The sequence below is a fragment of the Sinocyclocheilus rhinocerous genome, unplaced genomic scaffold, assembly GCF_001515625.1.
Source record: "Sinocyclocheilus rhinocerous isolate Xijiao unplaced genomic scaffold, SAMN03320098_v1.1 scaffold662, whole genome shotgun sequence".
Taxonomy (NCBI): Eukaryota; Metazoa; Chordata; class Actinopteri; order Cypriniformes; family Cyprinidae; genus Sinocyclocheilus; species Sinocyclocheilus rhinocerous.
The window spans coordinates 2,714,139-2,727,835 of record NW_015639782.1 but is presented as its reverse complement, the minus strand read 5'-3'; the positions used below and the strand labels follow the sequence as shown (position 1 = coordinate 2,727,835).

The following is a 13,697-nucleotide window of genomic DNA, read 5'->3' as shown; positions in this document are numbered from 1 at the left end:
CTAATTATGAAATCAAATTAGCCTATAAGAATTTCCTCTATGTTCATGTAAGACATCATTTGACCCAGGTTGCATATTGACAGATGGGTGTCGAGGGCTGTGTTAAATGTCTTTATTAATCTGTGCCTGTCATTTTGACAAAGATGGAAATAAAACACCACTTACTGTCAGGAGCCATCAAGACAATCAGAACAACAATTAAAGGCTGAAATGGATGAGCACAGAAAGGTCGTCATTTATATGGCAATTTAGGAACATGTTTGCATTGCTTCGATTTGGCCCGTTCACTGTTCAACCATTGCAAAATGCTTTTTTTCTTTCTTCCAATAATGAAAATGTATATTATATTATATTATATATTATATACCTAAGGTTTTACCCTTTTAACAAACCCCAGTCCTGCTGTAACCGTGAACACTGGGCATCTTGTCTAAGCTTCAAAAGTAACATTCTGTTTTGTTTTATTTCAGATTCTCTCAGTCGTTTTCTCTGTTCATATGCTGTGGTGCTTTTCAGGAGCTCCAGGTCAGTTTCCCTACCAAGTTTTGTGGTCTGCCATGTTGTCCATTCTGCTCAGCTATTTAAAAAATGTTGAATATCAACAATGGCTTTCACTGGGGCATTGTCAACTTTTGTATGAAGCAATCTTGGCTGAATGCGATGGCTCCCAGTGCAGGGAGGGCTCGGCTCGGCGCTGCTGCGGAATGGAAGACTGCCGCTTGCCTGCCCTTCTCTCTCGTCTCGGCTCAAAGTGGCATGGTTTGAGAGTCTTACCCGGCTCTCTTCACCTAAACAGTCTTCAGGACCCTAAAGAAGCAGAGGGAAGGACTAAGAAGAACGGCTGAGCAATGGTGAGTGTCTTTCTGGAAAAATGCAGCTGTGGGCTGGAGTACATTTGGAGGGGGCGCTTGTTCAGGGGTGGGGGTGGGTGGATTTATTAGCATTTCACTTTAGACTGGAGGCTAAACAGACTGAAACTGTTTTTAGGATTTTACTTTTGACACAAAAAACATTAAGTTGTTTGTGAGACTTCTTGTTGTTCATCGGTGTCAAATTAAGTCATGAGCTGTCATTCTGTTAAGTCATTGTTTGTTAAAGCAGTCATTCTGCTTCAGTTCTGCATCATAAATTAATCATTGGATCATAGGTACTCCCTAAAGATTATTCATAACCATTGCCTTATTTAATCATCAGTCTTGAGTCTTTAGATTAAAAGACTTCCAATATTCAAAAACTCTGCAAAATTCTAATTTAGATTCATTTCTGGCTAAAAAAAATGAAAAAGAAAGTTTTGTTAAAAAGATGACACAAGTCCCTAAAGATATGGAGCAGTGCTCTGTCTGTGCTACATACGGTCTATACGTGATGTGTGTAGCTCTGAAAGGTAGTCGAATGTCTTTGTCAGGCTGTAATAGAGAGGAAGCAGTTAGCGTCTGCGATGTGTTCCCGCCAGTGCAACCGCAACAGCTTGTATCTGCCATTGATATGTCAGTTTTCAGGGCTTTGAGCTGTCAGCCCTACTGCGCCCTTCTCACCCCAGCAGAAATCAAGAGAGCGGAAGAAAGAGGGTGTTTGTGTGCAGGTTGGCAAACTGCCATATTAGTGGCAAACGAGAATGCATGATAAAAATAGAGAAAGGCAGTAATGCACATTTGCTCTCGAAGGACCTTTAAGTGAGTCATTTTAAGTACTGTTCAGTTTACAAAATAACTTGGTCCATCAGGACTTTCCTCCCTGCCGGGTCAAAACCATATTGTCAGAACAACTAAAGTAATGAGTCTTAATAAATAAGTACAAAGATGTTGGTGGACTAAACCTATGATATTATTTTTCAGGAGTAGCTATAATTGTGAACATTAGGGGCAGTGCACTATGTAGTGTCCACCTATGAGGGTCCGGTGTAGTCCTCTGTGTCTCCTCTGTGTATCTCTCTGCCAAGGTGAATAGATTCATCCCCAGGCACCCAATCCATTATCCTGTCAACAACAGCAGGTCCCTGCCACAGTTAGCAGCAACACTGGCCGTAATGAAATCATCAGTAATCCCAAAACTCATCTCATCATACCCAAGGTAATTAATGCATTTGGAGGGCGATGGCTAACTCTTAATTAAATTATGCTTCTTTTAATGAGGCCTTTATGTAGGGTAAATTTATGGCCAGTATCTCCATTATCAAGTGCTCGGCGCTCAACAGAGATTCGTCATTTTCACCTCAAATCACTCGCAGATTAACGTAATGAAGGCCATGATTAATATATCAATTTATACTTGTTTGTTTCTTTCCTCCAGATTTAATAAATTACCCCGCGTAATTAGTTCTTCAGGATTTTGCCACAGCCAAAAACCTCAGTTCTGGCTAATAATGCATAAAGTATTATCGTTACGTATTAATTTTAGAATAATTTGGAGATAACAACTTTGTGGCATTAATCATATTACAAAATTGGGCGTATTTAATTAATTAAAGATATACCCTGCAAATTAATTGTGCATTTTCACAATATTATCTTAACTAATGAAGGTCTGACGAAGCGACCGTTTCATTTTTAAAAGGCACCAGATTAGTGGGATCTTAATTATGTTTAAAACAAAAGCCATCTGCTTGCCACATTTGGTGCAAAGCAAAATCAGACAACTCAGCATTCTCTGCTAAACAAAAAAAGAGAAAGTTTCTATTGTTTTGGAGAAACTGTAGTACATGGAAATGATTCAAAAGATACATGGGAAATAATGAGGTCTGTAATTAGCCTTGCAGCCAATGATGGCATTTCAGTGATGGCAAATCTGATCCATTTCTGCAAGTCTGACTGACAAAAGACAACATGGAGTTAAAAAAAATGCTTTTTGTGTATTTTGCTTAGGATGTGATATTTATATGGAACTTTAAAAAATGTAAATGTAAGCTTTTCATTTTACTAATTATATTTATTTATTCTTTTCTAGTGTTTTGAAAAAATTCAGCTCTAGGCATGACACCCTAATCGTTTGTCTGACAGGCACTTATCCTAGAGACATTATAAACATTATCACATTGCTGATGTGCAGGAGACAGAGATACCGCTTTAACACAATGAGAAATTCCTTCACAGATACATTTAGCTAAAGCTAATAACACCTCCAAACTCAAAGACAATTGCTCGTGCTGTTAGAATTTGCTCAGTGATTTAATCAAAACCATATTTATAGTAATTTTCTGCTAAATTAAATCAGCGGTTTAATTGAAATTAGCTTTCATTGGGTTAGAATAAATGCAGTTAAAACTATTTTCATTTAACGCATCATGTACTAAATGTGGCTTTATTAATGTTTCACTTAAAATTTTCCTCCTGAAAGTTAAAGATATTGTAGAAAAATGTTGTCATTGGGGAGCAAATAGGGACTGTGTATTCAGACCATGTGCTGCATGTCTTAATGTCCCTGCAGATGATGTGTGCACATTACCTTCATGCTGCATTAGATCAGAAGTCCTATTCATCACTGACTGGGCTAAAGAGATTCTCAAATATACCTTTTTTTCTTCTTTTGCAACATACTTCTCTGTACTGTGTGCTTACTGTGAAAATGATTGTATTCCTTGTAAATATATATATATATATATATAAGTGGCATAAATTTGAGCAATTTAAAAAGTCGAAAAGAAAACAAAACACACATCTGTTTGTATTTGTACGCAGTGCACTTTAGGCAGTCATGCCTTGCTTCTAGTAAATAAAGACATTCATTTAATGTGCAAAAAAGCCTACCACAATTAGGTGTGAATAGATAGTTTTGTGTTGTTTGTGAGGTACTTGATAATATTAGTTCTGTAACAAACAGGACTAAACCAGGGCAATAAAATCACTTAACTGAGATGGTACAAGAATGCCATTTGCATCATTGGATTTTCTTATATATATCCTTTTATATCTAGTGTGTGATGGACATGTAATTTCTTTTTTTTCAGGTGCAAGTGCTTATCTTTTCTCGGACTGTATGATACCATGACAAAACAGTTAAACAACAGGCTGTGGACATCAGTGGAAGACACAGGCTGTATAGTCTTCAACAGCCTAGTACATTTGCCTGCAGGTAATGGAATCTGACTTACCTTTAATGGTGAAGAAACTCAAAGAAATGGATATATGGATTATCAGTGAGAAAACTTGTTTCATTTTTACACAGTCAAATGCTGAAACCATTTCATTTCAGCTCTATTTTTCAGTTCCTGTATTATATAAAAAAAACTCAAACTCCTGTTTTTAATTTAATTTCCCAGCGAATGATTATTTTTTTGTTTTGTTTTGTTTTTGACAAACATGATCATTTGATTGATTTAGATGGCTAACTGAAAATTAATTCGTCTAACGCATTCGAGTATAGTGGCTTTGAGTCCCACATGTTATTCAATCGATTCAATTGAGTAAAAGAGCTTAAGCGCGGTTTACAAACTTGCTGAGGATGGACAGTGTCTTGTAATATTTATCTATTTAAAGCCGGTTTATCATTACATCTTTTATGATTTATATAGTTTGTTTCGATTGCAAAAATGTTGAGAATTAACTTTTTTTTTTATTTTAACGGATTTTTCTTTGAATAAATCCTTTATAAGGAAAAAGGTGTAGCCTAATTTGACATCGACAAGTAGCACGTTTTTTTTTATTTTTTATTTTTTACGTATTAGTAACTCAAAATACCTAAAATAAATTAAAGTAAAATAAGTTAGGTGAAAAATAGCGTTGCCCTTTTTAAATAGGCTAAATCAGTTTTAGCACTGCTGGTTTAATTTTAAAGAGCGAACTCATATGCTTCAGGTTAAAAACAGGATATCATTCCAATAGTTCGCAGTGACATCTGAAAGAAGGTCAGATTCATGCCTCTTTTCTTTAATTGACCAGTGAATATTATTTTACTAGTGTCAGAACCAGAGGGGACGCAACCATTCAGCAAAATACAATAGGAATAACAGACCGTGCTGAAAATGCATCTTCATTTGCATATTCGGTTCAAAAATCATGCAAATCCCAATGAGACGGTCTTTATTGTGCCTGCAATTGAAAAATCATTCTGTTAACCATGGTAACTCTGGCCTTATTCGTAGCCAGTGAGTTGAAACTAAAAGTTATTAATTCATACGGTATGACGTTTAAATGGACTCCATGTCATGGTTAATGGTTCGGCGACAAATATTTGATCTCATAAATGGGAGGTGATTATTAAATTATTATTTAGGAATTATAGTATTATAGTTACTGTGCTGTTCATATTTTGTTAGACATAATATGTAGGCCTAATATTATAGCTTTTTCCTAAATGTAGCTATTATTCACTAATTCACTAACTAATCGGAATGTTTATATATCCTTCATATAAATGTTATCTTATGTTTTTTCTTTTTAAGTAAAGTATACAAACAGTAAAAAAAAGTATTCCTGTGTAGGCTACATAAATGACAAACAATGCCTCTTTACAGCTCATAAAAATAATTTAAAATATTTAGAGTTTTCCCACATAATTGTGGCTCTTGCTATTGTATCTCAAAGCGGGTGTCGCGTGCAAGATTATTGACCTAGCCTATACCAAGTTCACTTAATTTAACTTTGTAGAGCGCGGACAACACCTGATTATACCCTTATTAGACTCGAAAACCTGTCTTTTTTTCAGGCTCTGCGTGCGTTTTGCTATAATTGACTTCCACTTTAATTGTTTAGGTCGAACTAATTAACTACACTGTCAAATGCTGAAACCACTTGATTTCAGCTCTATTTTTCATTTTCTGTATAAAAAAAAATCTGTCTTAAATTCGCTGGGAAATTAAATTAAAAACAGGAATCACATGTTGCAGGTGAAACTCGTTGAGAAATGTAAACTGCGAAATGAAAGTTTTTTTAATAATTATTTTTGACAAACAGGATCATGGATCAGGATAATTTATATGGCTAACTGAAAATAAATGTTTCTGACGTATTCGAGCATTAGTGACATTGAGTCCCATTTTTATTCAATCGGTTATCCTAGGTTATCATCTGCAGGTGACTGAGCAAAAGTGCTTAAGCGCACTTTACAAACTTGCTGAGAATGGACAATGTCTTGTAATATTTCTCTATTTAAAGCTGGTTTATAATTAAATATTTATTATTCATATAGTTTGTTTCGATTGCAACATTGAAATGCGCCTATTAATCAACGTTTTTTAAATAAATCAATCCGTTAGATAAATAGCCTAAGGAAAAATGCGTAACATGACATCGACAACTAGCACGCTTTTCACGTATTAGTGACTCAAAATACCTAAAATAAATTAAAGTAAAATAAGTTAGGTGAAAAATAGCGTTGCCCTTTTTAAATAGGCTAAATCAGTTTTAGCACTGCTGGTTTAATTTTAAAGAGCGAACTCATATGCTTCAGGTTAAAAACAGGATATCATTCCAATAGTTCGCAGTGACATCTGAAAGAAGGTCAAATTCATGCCTCTTTTCTTTAATTGACCAGTGAATATTATTTTACTAGTGTCAGAACCAGAGGGGACGCAACCATTCAGCAAAATACAATAGGAATAACAGACCGTGCTGAAAATGCATCTTCATTTGCATATTCGGTTCAAAAATCATGCAAATCCCAATGAGACGGTCTTTATTGTGCCTGCAATTGAAAAATCATTCTGTTAACCATGGTAACTCTGGCCTTATTCGTAGCCAGTGAGTTGAAACTAAAAGTTATTAATTCATACGGTATGACGTTTAAATGGACTCCATGTCATGGTTAATGGTTCGGCGACAAATATTTGATCTCATAAATGGGAGGTGATTATTAAATTATTATTTAGGAATTATAGTATTATAGTTACTGTGCTGTTCATATTTTGTTAGACATAATATGTAGGCCTAATATTATAGCTTTTTCCTAAATGTAGCTATTATTCACTAATTCACTAACTAATCGGAATGTTTATATATCCTTCATATAAATGTTATCTTATGTTTTTTCTTTTTAAGTAAAGTATACAAACAGTAAAAAAAAGTATTCCTGTGTAGGCTACATAAATGACAAACAATGCCTCTTTACAGCTCATAAAAATAATTTAAAATATTTAGAGTTTTCCCACATAATTGTGGCTCTTGCTATTGTATCTCAAAGCGGGTGTCGCGTGCAAGATTATTGACCTAGCCTATACCAAGTTCACTTATTTAACTTTGTAGAGCGCGGACAACACCTGATTATACCCTTATTAGACTCGAAAACCTGTCTTTTTTCAGGCTCTGCGTGCGTTTTGCTATAATTGACTTCCACTTTAATTGTTTAGGTCGAACTAATTAACAAGTGAATCCACGGGCTCGAAAAAAGGGCTTTAAACGGTGATAAAGAATAGTGGTGATTTATTGTTAGGATATTGTTGGTCTCTCAATAGTTCATCACGACAGAACAAGTTGTTAAAACGTTCAGCTAATAAAAATCTTGCATCCTACATTTCACAGCTCGAACGTGTGACCTATAAATCAGTAACCAACTGATATTTATTAATTTTCCATCTCATGTTTTTAATGGCACGGATAAATAATTTTATGTTTGCATTTACGTTTTTTTTACGGTAATTAACACACATTGTCCTCCTTAATGTATTTATCTGCTGCACAGTGACAGTTTTTAATCTAGCCTATTCGGGTAATTTGAACAGTCGCTGCTTATTGCACACTATAATGGACAATTCACTGCTCGGCCATCATATACACGTGAGTGATTTTCGGAAGCCCTGTGGCTCGGAGCTCAATGATGTTGAACACTGCAGGCTTTCCTGGTGGTCCTCGGCCTTAGCTCACGCTAATTAGGAAATTTGGAGAACAGAAGCCCTCATTACCAAGCTCCGGGTAACTGGGAGTTTTCCTTTTCCCGTTGTCTCCTACATTTCCATAAGCAGATTACAAGAGGATATGTTCCTGAAACCACTCGGATAAGTCACCGGTTTCGTGGAATAGGCTAAGTCTCTAATTAGAACGTTTATCATAACGGCTGGTGCACCGCTAATGTAAAGTGAGTGTCTAATTGATGTTCCAAATGACAAATTTACTTTTTTTTGCCTCCCGTGAAAACGACGGGAAAAGATCCACTTTTTCCAGTTGTTTTTGAAGATAGTGTCGGTTATTTATTCTCTATGAAAAGTAGAAATGTTTTTCATTTGTCACTGAAAATTAGGTTGTTTCTAGCCACAAATAGAAGGCTATAAGCTACAATTAGTGTTTTATTTGACGTAACAAATTAACGTGACTAGTGTCAGAGAAAATACTGCCAAAATAAAGTGTATCCTGTTTCAATAATTGGGCAATGATTTATTTTTGTTCCCTCTATATTATCAATAGCCTAACCAGATCATTCTTTCAAATCGCCCTATAATGAAATTCTATGATGAATAATTTATGCCCTGCTTTACAATTGGAAACCTCTGGCCTGAATGACATCCTCGAGTGACAACACTGGCACTTGTTAAGAGTAGTTTGGAAAGTAGGCTAGCTGTCCTGTTGGTGTCCCAAATGTCCTACAAATCGGTCACACACGGTGAAACTTCTCTAAATGGCCGAGTCGTTAGTGTGTGGTGTTAAAAGTTCATCGTGAATATTCAGTGGTGTAATCGGTCTTAGTGGCGTTGAATGTGTTAAATGACGATGTTCTCGATGGACGACCTCCTAATACTGACCCATTGAAAGGTGTAAGTTCTCCCCGGGAGACAGAAAAGCTCTCAAAAGTGAACACGTCTCGAGTCATCTGTAAATCACATAATAAGACGCGGAATGATTGCAATCGACAGTGATTGGTGGTGTATAATTAAATAATTAACATAGGCTATACTCCACATTGGCGTGGCAGCTGTAAAAATTCGTTTTTAGAGGAGTTGTTTGTAGATATTATCACCTCATCGGAATTTTTTTTTTGCGTCAGAACAATATAAAATTGGTCCACAGGGGGGCGTTACTGTATTAATTTTCTATTCTACACTACAGGTTGTCGTGGACACTTGACAAAAACACGAAGTGTATTTTTAAAACAAAACTATTTTTGTTGAATGTTTGTTTTTACACAGTTATAATGTTATAGTGTAATAATAAGTTATTGAGCTGTCAAATGAAATTTAGAAAATATTAGGAGACAAAGAATGTAAATAATTTGCTTGATGTTAAGCTACTTTTAATCAATGTCAGTTTTAAAAGCTTAAATTCCCACCGTCTAATTTTGTAGCAGATTATCTTATTTAAGAATAATACTACTAATAATTAAAATCTTATATTAATGGTGAAGTAAGCCAAGGCAAAAAGGTTCAATTTGATGTAGCCAACCAAAAGTAAAACCAAGTTTTTGCATTAGTGGATACAAGATTGTCCCATGTATTAAAAAAAAAAAAAAAAAACCTTTTAATTTAATTATTTGTTTAATTAATGATTAATTAATAATCATAATTAATGATTATTGTTGTGCCTTTGTCGTGCCATTGCTAGAGGCAAAGTTTATAGTTTAAATATTTATGTTTGAATACAATAAGTAGGATCTATCCTGATTCTTGCCTTTATTTTATGCAATAAATTTAAACATGCTTTTTTCCCCTTTAGTTGTATTACATTGAGCAGTTTCTGCATTTTCCGGGGGAACATTTGAAATCCATAATATTTAACGCATTCAGTAGCCTACCGCAAAAGTAGTGTAAGGCTAACATTCTCAGTTGATAACGACCGCCTTAAAACAATATTTGCAAAGTGATTACTTTTGTCAAAAGTGCAAAGATGCCCCTGACGTATTTTATCCCACTTGGAAAGTGCAGCCCGAAACACATGCTTGGATGGCGGAGTGTGAGTCGCTCTCTGATTGGTCGGCGCTGAGCTCATTGTTATGCTGTCAATCCAAATCACATGGCCGAGCCTCTATTAACAGCTGAGCTTAGCGCACAACTTTGCAGAGTTCCGTGGCAGAGCAGAGCAAGGGACTGGTGTGGAGACAGTTGAAAGGGTTCGGTGCTTTTCACTTGACCAGAGTTTTAGCTCTCTTGAACTTTTGACTGACTACAGGCTACTTTATTTTGTGAGGCTCTTTAAACTTCAGCGTTTTTTTTCGAGTGCTCGGCACCACTTTCAAGTCGTTTGAATGTATAACATGATGGAAACCGAGATTAAAAGCCCCCTTCCGCAGTCCAACACGGGCTCGGCGGCGGGCGGCAAAAACAACAATTCCAACGACCTGGACCGGGTGAAGCGGCCTATGAATGCTTTCATGGTGTGGTCTCGCGGGCAGCGGAGGAAGATGGCACAAGAGAACCCTAAAATGCACAACTCTGAGATCAGCAAGCGCCTCGGTGCTGACTGGAAACTTTTGACTGACACCGAGAAGAGACCCTTCATTGATGAGGCCAAGCGGTTACGAGCCATGCACATGAAGGAGCACCCGGATTACAAATACCGTCCCCGCAGGAAGACCAAGACCCTGCTGAAGAAAGACAAGTATTCCTTGCCCGGAGGACTCTTGGCACCTGGTGCCAACGCTGTCAACAACGCCGTGTCAGTGGGCCAGCGGATGGACTACACGCACATGAACGGCTGGACGAACAGCGCGTACTCCCTCATGCAGGACCAGCTGGCCTACCCTCAGCATCCCAGCATGAACAGCCACCAGATCCAGCAGATGCACCGGTACGACATGGCGGGACTTCAGTACCCGATGATGTCCACGGCCCAGACCTACATGAACGCCGCGTCCACGTACAGCAGCATGTCACCAGCATACACACAGCAAACTTCCAGTGCAATGGGTTTGGGCTCCATGGCTTCAGTGTGCAAGACGGAACCCAGCTCTCCTCCTCCGGCCATAACCTCTCACTCTCAGCGTGCTTGTTTGGGAGACCTGAGGGATATGATAAGCATGTACCTGCCCCCCGGAGGAGACAGCGCCGACCACTCCAGCTTACAGAGCAGTCGGTTACACAGCGTTCACCCGCACTATCAAAGCGCAGGGACTGGCGTGAACGGCCTACCCTCAGCATCCCAGCATGAACAGCCACCAGATCCAGCAGATGCACCGGTACGACATGGCGGGACTTCAGTACCCGATGATGTCCACGGCCCAGACCTACATGAACGCCGCGTCCACGTACAGCAGCATGTCACCAGCATACACACAGCAAACTTCCAGTGCAATGGGTTTGGGCTCCATGGCTTCAGTGTGCAAGACGGAACCCAGCTCTCCTCCTCCGGCCATAACCTCTCACTCTCAGCGTGCTTGTTTGGGAGACCTGAGGGATATGATAAGCATGTACCTGCCCCCCGGAGGAGACAGCGCCGACCACTCCAGCCTACAGAGCAGTCGGTTACACAGCGTTCACCCGCACTATCAAAGCGCAGGGACTGGCGTGAACGGAACGCTACCCCTAACCCACATTTGAAAGACTCCTAAAAAAGACTAAGTACTTCGGATACTTGAACATTTTGATTTGCAAAAAAAGAATAGAAGTTCAATTTCTATTTTTAATCTCAATGATTTGTCCGTTTTAAAGCATTTTATGACGACATATCGGGGACTTCAGAATAAACTGTATTGCAGAGGAGCTTTTTATCATAAGCTGTAAAGCAATCAACGTCTGTAGAAGAATACTACACTTCTGACTTATTTGCCGTCAGAGTTTGTCTCTATGAAAAAGGCATGGCTTCGTGAAGAGGCTGTATTTCAAAAACAAAAAAGAAAGAAAAATGGAGGGAGACTGTGTTCACTCATTAATGTTTACACTTATTTTTAGAATGCCAGTTTTGTCCAAATCTGTGTAGTTTTTTTGTTGTTCATTTATGAACTAGGTTTTATTAAAATTAAAGACTGCTGGTCGCAAGCGCAAAGTTTGTTTTATTTATAGTGAGTTGTTTTTTTTAAGCTTGTGAACCATTACATCTTGTTGAAATGTTCCACTTTTGTTTTGTGAATGTTCCTTTCTGTGATGTTATGGCAGTATCAGGTTAACCCATTATGTGGGACGGAGAGTTTTATTTAAACTGACGTTTCGACTCGAGACCATCCTATTCCTAAATGAATAAATTTGTTTTACAAAAAAGCTTCATGGCTAGAAATGTTTTTTCTTCTTCTTTTTATTCTATGACTAGTTTGGTTATTTGAATCGTCTAGCGGAAAACTAGTGACAGATTTAGTCAAATTCGCTTTAAGCCGATTGAGGTAATTTGAGGCGATCGGTTAAATGAAGAGTAGCTAAATAAGCGAATTCAGACACGCTCGCTACCAAGCAGATGTCAACACCCGTGGGTTGTTATTAAACTTTCTCATCAAACAGAACATTTATTTGTGCCTTTCAAATGCCAGTAAATGCAATCGGTCTGTAAATAAATAAAATATCATTCTGAAACTTCATTAATCTCGCCCAAATTCCGGATGCCTTTCTCCCGAAAGTATCAAATGGTGTCTATAAGGCTATAACTTTAGTCCTGATAGCCTACTACCAGCCATAAAAATGAAACTTTTCGCAAGATGAGACAGTTCTCCTTTGCAAGAATATGCAACACATAAAAACAACCAAACAATAAATCGTAAATGCTTCAATGTAACAAAATATTTTTTACTTCACATGATCTGTCATGCATATATTTTTCAAACGGTGTAATTTCCTCCTGCGTTTTCACTTGTTGAGTCGTCGAAGTACATACAGTTCCTCAAAATTATTTTGTATAATTATGGTTAACTGTAAATATCTTTAATCCTTTGGATTTGTGAAAACAAGACGATGATACATTCTGATAATTACGTTCATAATAAGTGATTAATGCATGGATTATTTAATTGCTATTTCACTTTGAACTACTAAATTGTGGCCGGATTTTTTCGGGGTCAGATGGAGGTTAAATATTTGCTGTACATTATTTAGTGATTTGAATATCACACAATATTGTATTTTGGTCTGTGTGTCAAGGGACCATTTTTACCATATATTTCTTGTTGTAGTTAGCCAAGCAAAGGAGGCACATACAAGGCCATTACAGACTGCCTCTTGTAATTTAGGGTGTCATTTCCACTACTGAGTTCTCAATATATATTATGTATAATAGCCTATACTCTATGTATTGTGTAACATACACTTGTAAAAATAAAGATTCTTTAATGACTCTTAACAACATCATTGGTTCAAAAAAACAACAACACTTCTAATAAAGATGCAAAGATGCACTCTTCTTATAATGATGCATTTTGGCTGTTTATGTTTTTTTTATGTTTTAGAAACATTTAGAATGTTAATCTTAATTATATACTGTATATTGTATATATTTATTTATTTTTTGGATTAACATTCTAAATGTTTCTAAAATTATAGTTCTGTAAATAAAATCATACTTTTGTAAATAACTAGGCTACTAAAAAGCTTTCAATGATAGCTACCTGAAGGTTTCCTGTGACAACAGACAAAAACTCTAATTGGAACCTTAACTTTTTTAGAACCTCTGATGATTTTCCGACATAAGATTTTGAATTGAGCAATTTTCTTTTAGCTCAGATGCTTTGTTTAACTTGTTTTTGAAATATCACTTGTTCATCCACGTTCAACAACTATCCGTTCTGAGCACCTCACATTTTCCGAGACCAAATCAACCCACTGATTTAAATTTTGAATCACTTAAAACAGCTTAACAGTAAAAACTGTCAGGACGTATTGCATTATAAATACTATCTGTATTTTTACAGTTATTTTAAACCCT

General features: G+C 37.0%; 2 protein-coding genes across 4 annotated transcripts in view; both read left to right on the top strand.

Annotated features, from left to right (window-relative positions):
- The first annotated feature begins 674 nt into the window (after positions 1–674).
- Positions 675–13,697, top strand: part of LOC107751984 (uncharacterized) — a 50,918-nt gene continuing 37,895 nt past the window's right edge. The window contains exons 1-3 of one of the 3 annotated variants that reach the window (XM_016567802.1): positions 675–851; positions 1,948–2,070; positions 3,944–4,068. In XM_016567802.1, the coding sequence (XP_016423288.1) occupies positions 2,027–2,070; positions 3,944–4,068 (169 nt within the window). In that variant the 5' untranslated portion in view covers positions 675–851; positions 1,948–2,026. Of the gene's footprint in view, positions 852–1,939; positions 2,071–3,943; positions 4,069–13,697 lie in introns of all 3 variants that reach the window. The other 2 variants (XM_016567801.1, XM_016567803.1) reach the window with 2 other exon arrangements.
- LOC107751983 (transcription factor Sox-3-like) lies at positions 9,883–12,049 on the top strand. The gene is made up of 2 exons (XM_016567800.1): positions 9,883–10,944; positions 11,333–12,049. The coding sequence occupies exons 1-2, from the start codon at positions 10,102–10,104 to the stop codon at positions 11,390–11,392; spliced, it is 903 nt and encodes a 300-aa protein (XP_016423286.1). The 5' UTR covers positions 9,883–10,101; the 3' UTR covers positions 11,393–12,049.

Coding starts and splice junctions, on each gene's coding strand:
- LOC107751983 (XM_016567800.1), top strand. CDS start 10,102: ATGTATAACATGATGGAAACCGAGATTAAAAGCCCCCTTCCGCAGTCC. Junction 10,945..11,332: donor GTCGGTTACACAGCGTTCAC/CCGCACTATCAA, acceptor CACAGCGTTCAC/CCGCACTATCAAAGCGCAGG.